At 37.8% G+C, this 15,451-nt stretch overlaps 1 protein-coding gene across 4 annotated transcripts; it reads left to right on the top strand.

Moving 5' to 3' along the window:
- The first annotated feature begins 3,760 nt into the window (after nt 1–3,760).
- On the top strand, nt 3,761–9,878 carry LOC103700031 (uncharacterized). 4 transcript variants are annotated; one of them, XM_039130972.2, is made up of 6 exons: nt 3,761–4,106; nt 4,210–4,338; nt 5,291–5,362; nt 6,109–6,207; nt 8,605–8,687; nt 9,582–9,878. In XM_039130972.2, exons 1-6 carry the CDS (start codon nt 3,939–3,941, stop codon nt 9,595–9,597), a joined length of 567 nt encoding a protein of 188 aa, XP_038986900.1. In that variant the 5' UTR covers nt 3,761–3,938; the 3' UTR covers nt 9,598–9,878. The 4 variants fall into 4 exon arrangements, with proteins under 4 accessions (XP_038986900.1, XP_038986901.1, XP_038986903.1 ...); XM_039130973.2 differs by lacking the exon at nt 5,291–5,362; XM_039130975.2 differs by lacking the exon at nt 8,605–8,687.
- Nucleotides 9,879–15,451: the final 5,573 nt, after the last annotated feature.

Below are 15,451 nucleotides of genomic sequence, written 5' to 3'. Positions count from 1 at the left end.
GTTGTCTTTATCCCTGGAGACATTTGATGCTGAGTTTCTTCACTTGCTAACTGAATGTCAGTATGCAGTCTGTTATTCTACAATAATATTGTATTCAAATTTGAATATTATATGAACAATCCTTCAAGATGACAAATTTAGCAAGCAGTCTCTTAAGGGTCTAGTCATGATTTTGTTATTTGACATCAATATGATCTTAAGGAAGTTTTGAATACAATATGATTTTGTTATTTTCTACGTACCATACCCCTAAGGCCCACCAGAATTTGGTGATAATAATTACAGTTGACAGGCTAACAATGGTCAAAGTTCAGTGGTAATTTAGCATTATATCATAACGTACCGCAGGTGGTGATCTAACTCCAAAAGTTCTGCCGAGCCCTAGCTAGGAAGATAACATGGCATTGACATCATGAAAGTTGGGAAATAAGGTTATATTAACCAAAATTTTCTACATATGGTTCTGCACCTACTATGGATTCCCTTCTTAATCTCACTCCTGCACCTGCTTCCTGTAATATATTCTAAGTGTCCTCTTCCCTGTTCCTGCAACCAAACTTAATATTGATTCAGGTGACTAAGTATAGGATGGGTTGCATGCATGAATTGCAATTGCCTACTAAGGGGTTGAAAGATAAAAGTTTGTTGACAAAAGCAGTCATTTTATCTCACAGATGACAGTTCAAGAAATTCTTAAGGCAAACTTGCATGGCTTGTGTTGATAGAGTAATTAGCAAAAAATTGGTTCCAGAAATTACAATGAAGAATGGCGATAAGTTACATGGGATAAGCTTGTCATCAATTCCATAGTAGTAATGACTAAGGAACAAGCTCAGCATGTTGCTCCTAATAAACTTTAAATAGCATCTAATTTTATAATCACTTGTAGCTGGTTGTGAGATCGATCTCACCATCAAATGATACAGAACTTGTCCGAATAAAAGAAAATGGCCTTCTTATGTCCATTCCATTAAACTGCAAGATATAGCAACATTTTTAACATGTTAATTCTCGGTACCATAATACATGCATCAGTATATTACTTGTTAGGTAGCTTGATCTGAACTTTAGATTCTTGACCTGATTTATCATTATGTATGACATGATAATTACGGACCATGTCTCTTTCTATACCTATTCTCTTAATTGGTTCAATGTCTAGGCATTCAACTTTTTTGAGTATTCTAAATCTTCTTTACTGTAAATGTTACATTGTATATTCATTAAAAAAAAAGAAGAAATCTTTATTTCAAGGAACCAATTTGCTAGAATATGTGTAGTATCATCTTCCGAGCCAATTTGCATGAGTTACTGACTGAATAACTGGTTACTAGTATATGCTCCCAGGTTACTCCTACGTGCCACCGACATGGCGGCCGTCGAGTCAAGAGCTGGCATGCCCCTGGCTGGCCCCTGCCAAGGTTCGAAAGGATCCATGCAAGGGCAAGAAGACTCTTGCGCCGCCGCCGCCGCCGCCGCCGCCACCGCCGCCGCAGCTTCGGCCACCAGTCATAACCTACACCGAGTCGCCCAAGGTCATCCACACCAGCCCCTGCGACTTTAAGGAGCTGGTGCAACGCCTCACTGGTGCCCCCCCCTCCTCCTCGTCCTCCTCCTCCTCTTCTGCCAATGCTGCTGCTTCCCGGTCGCCTTCTAATGCTAATACCGTTGGAGCAGCAGGGCCCTCCGCTGACGAGGGGCCGAGAAAGGGCGGAGAGGATGTAATCGATCAACTAGGAATTGATGATGGCGTGTCTGACTTCTTGTCCATGGACCTGAATTTTGACTCATTCCTTGAGGATCATGCCTTCTGGGCAAATTTGGAAGATATAATATGAGGGTAGAATCAAGCTTAGAAAAGGTGCTGTCCAACTGAAATGGGAATTGAATCATTATGGCAGATTTAATGACTGCCATTCTCGCCTCTCTGAGATAATTTCTCCTGAAGTGGTGTCACTGGTATTCTGCTTTGGCGTCTCGGTGTGTCGTTATGAAATCTTGGTTCTGCAGCTCTTCAAATGATGCAAAAATTTTGTCAGTGTTTCTTGTAAAATGTTGACTGTTCATTGGGTTCGGTTCTATTACGATATGTACAGAAGCACGAGGAAGAATTTAAAAATTGAAAACATGATTCCTATTGATTCTTCTACCTTCTCATATCCACAGTAATTTTGATCAAATAAAAAGGGAACATAATATTTTCTTACTATCAGTTTTCTCATCTTAGCTACAATTAAAATGGATGCATCTTTGTTTACTCTGTGCTTTGTCCTGGATGGGCTGATAATTCTATATTTACTATAGCTCCCATGTACGTAGATCTTAGAAATGTCCATTGAATCCCGACGTCAGCCCTTTAACAGCATATAACTGCCTGCAATGAAAATTTAGATCTATATCGTACATGGAACTGAGATACAGGGTCTAAGTTTGAAGGTTTATTTAATTCTTAATACAAGGTTGGTATAGGACCCAAATTACCGTAGCTTGGCTATCATGGTTGGCCAGCCAGTTTGCCAACTTTCTGCTATTGCTGCTACTCTTGTATTTTTAGAATATGCATGACTTCGACAAGGCCTGTGGCATGGACAATGTCCCTGCTATCCAAAGAATCACCTCACCTCACCTCAAATACCCTTTATTATGATAAGGGTATAATTTATTAAACATCACTCTTAGGTTATGTTCTAAGGTTTCATGGAAAATTATTTATATTTAGTACAAAAGCATATTTGATGGTTGATTCGGACATTAGATCAACAATGAAGGCGAATATAATTTAAGTCTGATCCCAAATCAATTCATGTTGGATTTAGGATTTAATTCAAATCCTTTTACTGCTTTCATATAACATGACCTTTGGATTGTGCACCAGGGTTCTATGATAAACTATTATTTATTTTATAGTTTTCACCTGGATATTGAGTCGGCACCAAGTCCAACACAATTTGTGTCGGTCTTAAGTTTTAATTCAGGTCAGATCACGGCAAATTTAGGATTTCGAGTGTCATTTCAATTTTTAATGTCATGGCCCTTGAATTGTGAACCAGTTCCTTGTGACAAATTAATGTGTATATTAGATTTAAATATTAGGTTAAGATTTAAACAGATCATAATTCACATGTATCTTCCAAACTTGGTTCATGTAAGAGTAAGAACTCAAATTAAATTGATTTTCCAAATTTTGTAGGGCACGCCCTTAGAATTGTGCACCAAGGTTAAAGACACATACATATGCATGTACATATATATAATTTCAGTTAATATTGAGTCAATCTAATAGTCATCTTAGACTCAACTACAATTCATATCCAATTCACGTCTGATGATGTTGGATTCATGTGAAATCGATGACCCTTGGATTATACACTAGGGTTCTATGAATTAAAATATGCATTATCTATGGTTAAATTGAATGTGAGTTAACATTAAATCTATCATAGTTTATACTAAATTTCATCTGGATTTTTTTTTATTCATGTCAGATCTAAGACAGGGTCCTCTGAATTATGCATTAGAGTCTGTTATGGATTATTTAAAAGTCCATATCTAATGAAGGACTTGAATCAAATTATATCCTCACAAATTATTTATACATTCTTTATGTTTGAAATAGATTATTAGGTGGTTTACATTCAACCATCCCCTATCTTGATTATTAAGTGCCACGTGTACATGGATCCCGTTGCCGTTCCGGGCCGCGGTACTCCTTTCCCGCCCGTCTCTCAGTATAAAGCCCCTGTCCTCCCACCCCCTCCTACATCCCCTCTCCTTTCCCTTCTTTGGTAGAGAGCTTCTTGTTCCAGGGTTTCGGACTCCCTTCCCCGATCTCTCTTCTTGTTTCCTTCTCCCAACCCGAAATCCCTTCTTGGGGTTCAGAAGATCGCCATTTTCTTCGTCACTGGCTTAGAGTAGGATCGATTCTTAGAGGTGTTCTCATGGCTTCCTGCCCTCATAGTATGGATGAATCCGCCGATTGCTTCTGCCCGGCGACCATGTTGCTGAGGCTTCAGAGCTGTCTGACCGCTCGAAAGCACCTCCAAGAACGCATCTCTTCCCTCGAATACAACCTTAACCACAAGAAAAGTCTCCTAGAGAAACACAAGGTTCCCTTATAATTATTTCCTTTTTCTATTCGATATGATGTCCTTTTCTGATCCCTAGGGTTTTCTTTCTATCATAGCTCTGATTCCGTTGTAATTGTTATAGTTTGATGCTAGAACATATGACGACGCGCTGAAGAAGTGCATCGAGGACAGGGCGGCGCTGGAAGCAAAGTGCGCCAGTTTGGAGAATGAATTGATGATATTGACGATGCCCTGGGAAGAGTTGGCAAAGGTATGAGATAGAGAGCTTCTTGATTCGATTTGAATTGATTACCCTCTGAATATCGTCGGATTTGAATCGTTCTTGATTGAATGTTACATGTTTCAATATTCTTCATTGCATTCTTGGGTCTTGATTCTTGATCGCTGGCTTGTTTCTTGAGAAAAAGGAAGAAAAAAAGGATTGTTGACTTATTCTGGCTGTTGAGACTAATGAATTTAGTAGAGTTAAGCTGTGCGACAACACCATCTTGGATGTCCTGATCTTACAGTTTATCACATAAGTTTTCAAACGTGGATTCTTGAGCGATCCATTTATCCTTTGATTAGACAGTAAATGCTTCACCAATTGTTGTTTTTGATGAAGTTCATATGTTGATACAAGATTATAAGATTCTGCTTATTCGAAAAAGAAATAAAAAGATTATAAGATTACGTCTGTTCTGGACTGAAGAGAGAATGAGTGCTCAGCATTTGAAGAAGTTCATCAAGGAGGAAGTAACCACATCAGAGTGCTGACAATTTTTCTTGACTGTTGAAATGCTCAGACTGGGGAAGATCAAGAAAAAAGTTAAAGCAATGCTTAAATTGTTGATATCTTGAATTTTGAGTGAAATCATTTCACGACACCAGTTTGGATGTCCTGATGCCAGTTTTAATATCTCAGCTCTTCAAACTTGTATGCTGGATGTGGATCAAGTTCATGTACCAAAACATGATCATAGGTTGTTGTCTATCCGATATGGAACACAGAATTATCGGGTTGTGATTGTCTGCATAGTCTTGGAGTGAGTTAAATTATGCAACAACACCAGCTTAAACATCTTGATGCCACTGTTGATATCTTAACTCTCCCATTTTTTCAGATGATATTTCTGTATGATACAAGATTTTTTTGAGATGTTCTTTAAATAGTTCATGGAACTTAACTTATGGCAGTCCTGGTTCTGTCCTAATTGCTGTAGACTGAAGAAAGCACATTTGCCAATGAATCAAAGAGATTGAGGCATGTCAAGCTGGAGAAGAAACTGGGGCAGGTTGGAGATTAACTTTCTCAATTTAGTTCTTATTTATTGGAATATGATATAACAGTGTGTTTGTATTTTATATCTTGATCATAGAAATGCTCAAATTGAGAAGAAAGGACAAGCAGATGAAAGTATTAATTGCATTGTCAACATGTTAATGCCCTTATTTTTGACATGATGGTGACTGAAATTCTTGGATTATGATGGTTTAATTATTAAGAGTTTTAGGTAAAATCGTGCAAAAGCACAAGCTTGCATGTGTTGATGTTGCTTTTGATATCTTGGATGTTCAAACTTGTATGCTGATTATGTTTCTCCATAGAACCATTTGATATTTGGCTAGGCTGTGGATGCTCCTCTAGTTTATCTATATGATGTCCATGAATCAATACAAGATTATAGCACTTTCTCTATCTAATTCAAATTTAGAATTCTTGGATTTCAATTGCTAAGAGAGTTGATTTTTTATTCCTTTTTTTTTTGTTATTAATGCTCTGAGAGTAGAATTTAATTTTGCAACAACATCAGTTTGGATATCCTGATGCCACTGTGATGTTTCAGCTTGAATGCCAATGGCTTTATGTTCACATTCTCAAGGGATATTTTCAGTTAGAACCATTTTTTATTAGATTGGGCAGTTGGTGTTCCAACTTTTTTCAGATATCCTTATGTGTTAATACAATATTATAAATTGTTCTCTGTCCAATTGCTGAAACTCTTTGATGGTAGCTCTAATTCCGTTGTAATTTTTATAGACTGATGTGAGCATGAGCACTGAGCAGTTGAAGAACTCCAACAAGGAGAAGGAGATGATAGCATCCGCGGGCATCCAGCTGGATAATTTGATGGAAAATGTATGGGATAAATTTTTTTGACTTAGTTCTTTACTAAAATTTGGCAACAATTTGATTGAGTTTTATCATCTTGATTATAGAAATTCTTGGATTAAAGCTTAAAGACAAGAAAACGGTGAAAACAGCAATCCTTAATTTGAGAAGAAAATACAAGAACGAAAAGGGCATAGTAGTCGGGCATTGTTTTGTTAATATATTATTTCCATTCTTCTTTGACTTGAGGGTGACAGTATGCACATTGAGCAACATTTTGCAACACCCCAGCTTGGATCTACTGATGCCACTTTTGGTAACAAACTTGCTTGATCATTTTCATTTTATAGGAACATTTATTATCTGTCTAGGCAGAAGGTACTCCATCAAACTTTTTAGATGATTTTCATGTATAATACAAGATTATTAGATGTTCTGTATGTAGGATAGGGAAGGTGATGATAGACTTCAAAAAAGATTCTCTTTTATGCAACACTGTATTTCTATAAGAACATAGAACATGACTTTGAAACATAGGTCTCTACCCGACTCACATGTTTTCCTTGTCGATTAGGTGTTACCATCCTTCTCATTTCCTTCAAAGTGAGGGGCTTTTCCTTAGTAGAGATAGCCTGTCATTCCTTGTTTGGAGCCACCAGGCTCCAACACCACAAACATACATTGAGAGAGTTGACCTTCATTAAGGCTTATATTTTCCTTATTTTGTATGTATAGTTGTTTATGATATTACTAGATGATGCCAATCAGCACGTCTGTTACCATATTTGTCTTGTATCTGTGAACTATATGTGGTATTTTATTTATATCAGTGAACTAAGCCAATCATTGGCCTTTAGATACTTTGTCTAGTTGTCCTTTGATGGTGTTCAGTGGTTCATTCAAACTTGGACATGTTATGTCCTTACGCTATATTTGAGTCTTGGTTTTGTGATCTTGTATGTCTAGAGGATTCTCATTCTATACTGATGCTCAAATGATAAATTTTCAGAACCAAGAAACCTGATTTTTCATTGCTGATAACTTTTTCGACTTTTTGTACTTATCCTTGGAAAATTATTAGTTGAGCACTACAGCTATAGAATGTAATAATATAGTTAGAGGATTTCTGAGTTTTCTTCAGATATTGACCATAGTTGTGTATGGCTTCCTTTATCCTACAATGGAATATGACTTAAATTTAACCCTAACATGCACTAGTCTACCGGTTCCGTATCAAGTGACTTAAGTTTAATCCTGAAAATGCATTGAACATGGATGGTCCTTAATAGCCTGAGTCTGAAAAGGATCTAGACTGATTCTAAAAATGTTCTTCTCTATTGTATTTCTGTTGCTTGTATGTTTGAAGCAAATTTACAGCTTCTAGAGAAAGTTGTACTGAAGGTTGAGTTCTTGTAAATTCTCCACTTGTATGCTTTTGAAAGTTAGCTCCTCTTTGTCGTGGATTTGAAACTGGTCCCAAATGTAATATCGTTCTGCATGATTTAAAGGAGATGACTTTGTTTCTTTCTCGTAGTTCTTAGAGAAGATATAAGATGCAGTGTTTCTTCATTTCCATATAAATTTTTTCCTTTGGATATGCTATCTTGATTCTGTTTTTGATTTAGTTGTGGTTTTGACACCAAGGAATGGAACTTTAGCAATTTGCTCATGTTTTTCAATATCTCTCCTTTTCCCCCTTCTACTATGACTTGCATTTCTTAGAACTTGTATGTTTTGCTGGAGATTTGTACATTATCCAGACAAGAAAATTGCCTGCTGAGTTTGCATCCTTGGAACATGATTTAGAAAGTGTGATTATCAATTTCAAAAGTGCTGGAGAAGAAGTATGATGATGGGAATGCTTGTATCCTTTTGATGAATATAGACATTGGTCTACCGGTTCCCATATCAAGTGACTTGAATTTAATCCTGAAAATGCATTGATTATGGTCCTTAATGGCCTGGAAAAGAAAAAGACCTAGGCTGGTACTGAAAAAAATTCCTGTGTTTTATTTCTGTTGCTAGTATATTTGAAGCAAATTGACAGGTTCTAGATAAAGTTGTACTGAACGATTCGTTTCTTATAAATTGTCCACTTCTATGCATTTGAAAGTTACCTCCACTTTGTCCTGGATTTGAAAGGGGTCACAAAAATACTGCCATTATGAATGATTTAAAGGATATATTTTGTTTGTTTCCCCTAGATCTTAGAGAAGTTATAAGATATAGTGTTTGACCATTTTCATTGAATATTTTCCTTGGATATATGATCATAATTCTGTTAATTTAGTTGTAGTTCTTACATCAGAGAATGGAACTTTAGTAGTATTTGCTCATGTTCTTCAACATCTCTCCTTTTTGCCCCCTTCCTACTAGCATTTCTTAAAAATTGTTTGTTTTGCTGGAAATTTGTGCATTATCCAGACAAGAAAATTGGCTGTTGATTTTGCATCCTTCAAAAATAGAGTTAGAAAGCATGGTTATCAGTCAGAAGAGCTGAAGAAGAGGTATGTAGATAGAATAACTTTCTTTTTGTATTGTCTCAATGAATATTGACTTGTATGCTTATTTTGTTAAATGTCACTTCACTCCTTTGGGAAAAAAGAGCTATGCTGAGGTTCTTAAGTCAAGAAGGATTACTTGAGGGATCTGTGGGCAAGCTCTCTGCAACTGATTTAAAATAAGAAAAATTTTATACTTAACAGCTTTGCTATTTGATTAAGAATTTTAGATCACTTTCTTCATGCATCTGTGGGTACCTATCATAATTATAGATGGAGTGATTGGATCTTATTGTTTTAGTTGCTAGGCACCTGGAAATAGCTAATGTCAGTTGTTGTAATGATTATCAAATGCATAGTAATGATTCCAATTTCTATTTGACATTACATCTCTGTGCCTCCAATTGAGCAACCACCTTTTAATATTGTCACATTATATTTGTTCCTCATCTGGCATGCACTTGTCTATGAGTGTCAAATCCAGTGATCACAGCTTGACTCCTGTAAGCACTTCAACATTATAAAATACAAGTGAAAATTGAAATTCCTTTTTGAGGAATGTTTTTTCATCTACCAACATCTATCCTTTATACTTATTGGCCATTCATAATCATTGAGTATCTTTTACCTTTTATTCTCACCTCAAACTATTGCTTGTCACTCGTACTAATACTATGGCCATTTTACTAGTCATCTTGGAATCATAATTTAGTAGGTATCACCTGATTTCCATCCCCATGTTACTGTGGATGACTAATGAGTTGATTTATGCCATAAATATTTTTATCATTAATGTTATTCAACTAATACGAAGAAACAACAAGAGGTGTTGCTGACGCTCTGTTCTTGTAACATACTTTGCTTGATCTGCTGATTGACGTTTTTAAGTTTTCTTGTCAGTTCTAATTCCTTGTAGCTGGTCTGAGGGAGACAACATCAAGCATAAAGAAATCAAAAGAGCTGAAAGTTGACTAATTTCAGTGGGCAGCAGCTTGAGTAACATGGTGTTCTGTGAGAGGTGTAACATTCTGTCATTATGAAATCTGGGTTATGTAGCTTTTCAATTGATACACAGTGGTGTCACCAATTCTTGTAAAATGTTTGTTCTTGCTCTTGGTTGTGTCCTGCTGGTTTTTGTTGTTGTACAAAGCATTGGAAAGAACTTAGATGACAAACTGAGTTTTGATTCTTTGATTTTGGGCATGTACTAAATCTCCAGCTAACCAAAATATCTGTGCTAAACTTGCAAATTCTCATTAACTGGTTGTTTCATTGGACTAGCCATTTCAATTCATTAAGGCCTACTAGCAGGGCTTCATGGCAAAATTTTAGGGGACGTTTGGATGCTCAAACAACCTGACCTTGGAATAAGTCAAATATGGTTTGTATGTAGGAGAAGCAAACTGTGAGGGAAGAAAAGTCTAACTGATATTAGAAATTTGGATTGATAAAATGCCAAAATAATGGGTAGATCATAAATCATATTCTATAATGGAACTTGGTATCCTGATGTTTTGCAAATACAAGAGCATGATGCTTCTTGGATCTAAATGAAATTCTTCTTGTAAGTTACTGCTAATCCTTGAAACTTTCGACTATAGTTGGTAGTTATCCACTGATAGCTTAATTGGGAATCCAAACAGGATCTAGAGGCCTATGGATGTTGGAAGTTCTTATTTCTAGTGGATCATCATATGGTCTGGATTTGATGCCCACCAAAATTGAAATTGCCAGATTGACCGACCAATGGCTGAGCAACACGTCGTGCATGCAATCAACGCTTGGATGGACCTCCAAGTGAATAGTGTGGATGATTATAGCCCAACATGATCTCAGGGTAGCAAATAAGGAAGGATGAAAAAAGCTGCCTGAGGATCTTGCGGCCAGATTGTAACACACTATTACCTTCCTCTCTATATGAACCAGGCCAGGGGGCCTCGACATCGGATCTTTCATGTTGCTCAAAGCTTGTAGCTCATATATTTTAGCTCTCATTTCTTTTATAAACTTTATTTTGCAAAATGTCCACCTGACATAGGCATCGGAGGGTTTCCCTCTAGATTAGTTCTGATAACTTTTGATTATCTTTCTACTAGTAGGTCGGATCCCAAACTGCGTAAGCCAACCTTACCTGGCCGACCAATCACCATCAACAGCTCCAACTCTGTTTTAGATAGCAACAAATTAGCGTTACCTGTGGGAATAAGAGGAAAGAAGATATGAAACCAGGAAATTCAGAAGGAACAACCACCAATCCATCACCAACCAGGCATGGTTGTCTAATGGCTCCTAACACAACCCCTAGAGATCTTAGCCCCCTCAACTAATCTTTGGGACTATTAAGACTATGCAAATCTATTTGCTCGTGCAACAAATGCAGGCCTTGATGATGATGGTGTGAGTTTGAGGGGACAACTGCCCAAGCTCCCACTTTCAGCTGAGCTCCAACCTAAACAACTCTTTGTTATGCTGGCCAAAAAGGCTCTTTAGGAGGGAGGCCGACCTCAATCATAAAATTGAGGAAATGAACAACAAAATTGAGGCATTAAGGAGAAAGAATGTCAAAACCGAGGACAACCAAGGCCCCCTTCTCTGGGGAGATTGTGGAGGAACTCTTGTTGAGGAAGTTCAAGATGCCCTAGTTCGAGATCAATGATGATACCTCAGACTTGATGGACCATCATGAGAGCTTTAAGGCTCTCATGACGCTGCAAGGAGCAATCAATGCAGTCATGTGTCAAGCTTTCCCAGCCACTCTCAGAAAAATTGTTGGGCTTTGGTACTTCAGTTTCCGACCTGAGTTTATCCATTCCTTCGACCGGCTTAGCTACTAGTTCGTTGCCCATTCATTAGCAATCAAAGATAGAATAAGACCTAGACAAACTTTTTTGTCATGAAGCAGAAGGATGATGAATCCCTCAAAGACTACATCTATTGCATCAATGTCGAGGCATTGGAGGTCTTTGACTTGGACAAAATAGTCATAGTGACTGTGGTGAAGAGAGGGCCGAAGCCCTCACACCTCTTCTTCTCATTGGAGAAAAATCCTCCCAAGGATTTGGCTAAGCTACTGGCTTAGGCAGACAAATGCATAAATGTCGAAGAAATAATAGCTGCTCGGAGGGAAGCAACAGGAGGTTGAGGCGGCAAAAAGCGTAAGGGTCAGGAAGAAAGGGACGAAGCGAGGAGGAAGCAAAGACATGAGGAAAAGAGGCCCAAATGGTTGAGGAGTCCACCTCGAAGATTTGAGAGGTACACTTCTCTCAATGCATTAAGAGTTTAGATCTTGATGGAGATTAGAGACCAAGGTTGCCTGCATTGGTCTAGAAAGATGAAGGCTTCCACCCATAGGCGGGACATCAATAGGTATTGCTGATTATACGGGGACCATGGGCGCAACATTGAGGAGTGCTTGCAATTGAATGATGAGATAAAACCCCTCATCTGGTGAGGGCACCTTAGTCTATTTGTGGACAACCAACAAGGATAAGAAAACATTGGTAGGATGGAAGACCTTTGAAACTAGGGAGGGAAGTAATCAACACTATCTCCAGTGGACTAGTAGCTGAAGGATCTAGTTGAAGGACTTATGCCTGGGTAGGCTAAGTTGGAGAGATGGACCCTAAAAGGCCGAGGACAGGGAAGACATTATTGTTTTCAGATGCTATATTGCCCAGATAGCAACCCAAGAGAGGGTGAATTGGGTTATAAAATTTTACATCTAATGTGAAATTGAATTTTAAAGTATGTGAGTAAAGTAAAAATGCAAGAGTATGAAGCAGAAATATAAGCAGCAAAAAGTAAGCAAGACACAAAATTTATAGTGGTTTGGTGCCAAATTCAGCACCTACGTCCACTCTATCGGATTAACCCCGCACGCATTGCGACGATCGCAACAGAAAGACACGCGTGGGGTCGTTCATCTCATGAACGTTCTAGGGAACGTAGATTTCAAAAATTTTCTAGAGTTCTTTAACTCAGATTTATAAAATCTAAAGGAAAGATTAAAATTAAAAGACTAGATTAATTTCAGATCTACTACAATTTCTAATTGTATAGAATTTATAAAGATCTAATCTTTACCTTTGAGCGGGTGCACAAGAGTTCGGCCTCTACAGGTATCCACACGAGGTACAAATCGCTCCAAAATCTCACCGGGGTGCTTGCTCCCTTGCAGAGATCACCTTTAATGGTTGATTTCCTCTCTTTAATCAACTCATTGATTACTTTGAGAGGAAGAAGAACGAAGACAACGAACGTCGAAGAGGAGGAAGAAGAGGATGGCGGCGGCTCTTCTTCTTCTTCTTTTGCTCATGCCAAGGAGGCAGAAGGGAGAGAGGGTGGAGGCAGTAGGAAGCTTCAATTACCCTTATGCTTCATGCGAGGGCCTTTTAAATAGGCATCTCATGCCCATACAAACAAGGAATAATTTCAGAGATCAATCACTCCTTGATTCATCCCTCCAAAATCTGCAACACCCCTTACTTAATTCTATCACATCCCTTACTTAAAAGAGATTAGAGAGAATCCAAGGGCACTCCTCATGCCATGCGGCAATCCGCATGAAAGGGGAAGGAGGGCTATCAGCCCTCCATGTGGCGTGGACCAAATAAGTAAGAAGGGGCGGACGCCCCTCCTTTCTTCATGCGTGTGAGAAGGAGGAGGGGCGGACGCCCCTCCTTCTTTCCTTCTTTGCTTCACACGCATGAAGGAAGGGTTCTCTCCCTTCCTTCCATGCATGGGTCTCCTAATCAAATTAGGATTTACATAGTCCCACCTAACCAATTGAATTCTAATCCAATTAGAATCTAATGTGTCCTCCAAATTGATTTATATGATTCCTAATCTAATTAGGACTTGAATTAGACTTCATGAATCAAGTTCCTTATCTAATAAGGAGTTCTAATTAATTAGGCCTTTCCATCCTTATCTAATAAGATTAAGTCTAATTTAATTAGATCCAATTAAATCAATTAAATTATAATCCAATTGCAATTCCTTCTACTTTAACTCACTAACTCTTAGCGGGTTAAACCAATTGTCAATTAAATTGATAATCAATTTTAATTTCGATTCCAAATCGTAATCCAACCTTCGGAACGATCAAAATCTCTAATGTGTGTGACTACGTAGGTTATATTCTGACTGGTAGTGAGATATATTATGATCTCTATCATAATATCATCGAAACTCCTTTCAATGGGTTGAAATGATTTCAACTCTACTTTTAGGGTTCACTTATCACCAAGTGAATGCCTTCGAGTCTCACAATCCACTAGTGACACCTAGCAGCATATAGTGACAACCCAGCAGAACGGAAGGGATGAACCTCTAGGTGTAGTTAGCGTATGATACAGTACCTCTATCATGGATTCCGACATGACGGAGGTTATAGATAACTCGTCAAACCCCATCGTCTGTTTTATGTCAGATTTATTTGACTCAAGTTCGAGATTGGAAACTCTTTTTCCATAATTGTCCTGGCCAAGGTCTTTCGAACTTAGTCTCATAAATCACATAGGATCACTCCTAATCTATCAAGGTCGATAGATCCCATTTAGATGCAACTCTAATCCGACAGTAAAACTACTGTAGCCAATCTGTACCACAAAGATCCTTAGGGTCCATGTTTATGTGCTCGTCAAACTACAATAACCTCACCGTGATTAACTGAGGCATCGCAGGTCTAAGTACTAGTCATACAACTGCAGCATCAAGTAAGTCACTGATAAGTAGATAGACATCCAAGTGACTTTTTGTTTTGGTCACGCTCAGACCCTTATTCTCTAACAAGCACCTGCATAATCACCCCAGTATTGCCACACTATGGACTTAAGATTCGTCCATCAAGAAAAGTGATCTGTGCATTAATCTTATCGGATCGATCACCGTCCTTCATGATGATCCTTCGATCAGGAGCAGTTCAGGAATTACTTAATAACACATGTTTTAAATTCTCAACTCTTGAGAATATGTATTATTATCTCATTAATTTCTAGGACGATTTATGGACACATAATAACATGAATGAAAAGAAGACCAAATTTTATTGATGAATAAAATGATCAAGTACAATTGTTATGTCCTAGAATTAATACAATGCGTCTGCCATATTGGCTTGTAGGGCATATTTCTAACACACTCTCCAAGAGATCCTTCTTTAAAATTTTACTATAATCTTTCTAAAGATTATAGCCTGATTGTTTTAGCCAAGCTCACAATCAATCTAGCTGATTTTCTTAGGTAATCAACCACTACCTCTCCTTAGCTTTTCCTAGGCTTGATAAGTATTTCAATAGAACCCTCAAGTTTCAACCTCTGAAACTTGTTAAAATCAACAAAAAAGGATAATATAAGAAATTGGCTCTCTTAAGACTAGAAGACTGGTCGTTGGAGTTTTTGAGGAAGAACTAGATAATTTTGATGTGAGCTTGAAAGCTTTGCAATCAATTCTCTAGTTGTGGTGGATGTGATCTTTTAATGCTTACACTAAATGCATTGATTTTTTCTTATTTCCATCTTTCTTTTCTTTGCTTATTCTTCTTCTTTTCTCTTTTGTTGTTCTTGTTGTCTACCTTAGGTGTTCTCGTGCATTTACAACTTTAAAATATAGTTGGAAGATAGTTCTAGCCATTAGACAGGGTAAAAGAGATATTAGGAGTAAAAACGACGGTTCTAATTTTTCAGAAAAAATTAGCCGTTACTGTTATCAGATGCAAACGTATTGACTCGATTTCTTTAAGGGTCGACTCAAGAAAGCTCTTATTTTT

The sequence above is a fragment of the Phoenix dactylifera genome, chromosome 13, assembly GCF_051530095.1.
Source record: "Phoenix dactylifera cultivar Ajwa chromosome 13, Ajwa_hap1_PhDact_Kaust_v1.1, whole genome shotgun sequence".
Classification (NCBI taxonomy): domain Eukaryota; kingdom Viridiplantae; phylum Streptophyta; class Magnoliopsida; order Arecales; family Arecaceae; genus Phoenix; species Phoenix dactylifera.
This window is presented reverse-complemented; position numbering and strand designations above follow the sequence as displayed.

Bases quoted from the DNA above. Each gene is read 5' to 3' on its own strand.
- LOC103700031 (XM_039130972.2), top strand. From the start codon at position 3,939: ATGGCTTCCTGCCCTCATAGTATGGATGAATCCGCCGATTGCTTCTGC. The intron at 4,107-4,209 runs GTTCCCTTATAA...TAATTGTTATAG, and splicing joins GTCTCCTAGAGAAACACAAG to TTTGATGCTAGAACATATGA. The intron at 5,363-6,108 runs GTTGGAGATTAA...TAATTTTTATAG, and splicing joins TGGAGAAGAAACTGGGGCAG to ACTGATGTGAGCATGAGCAC.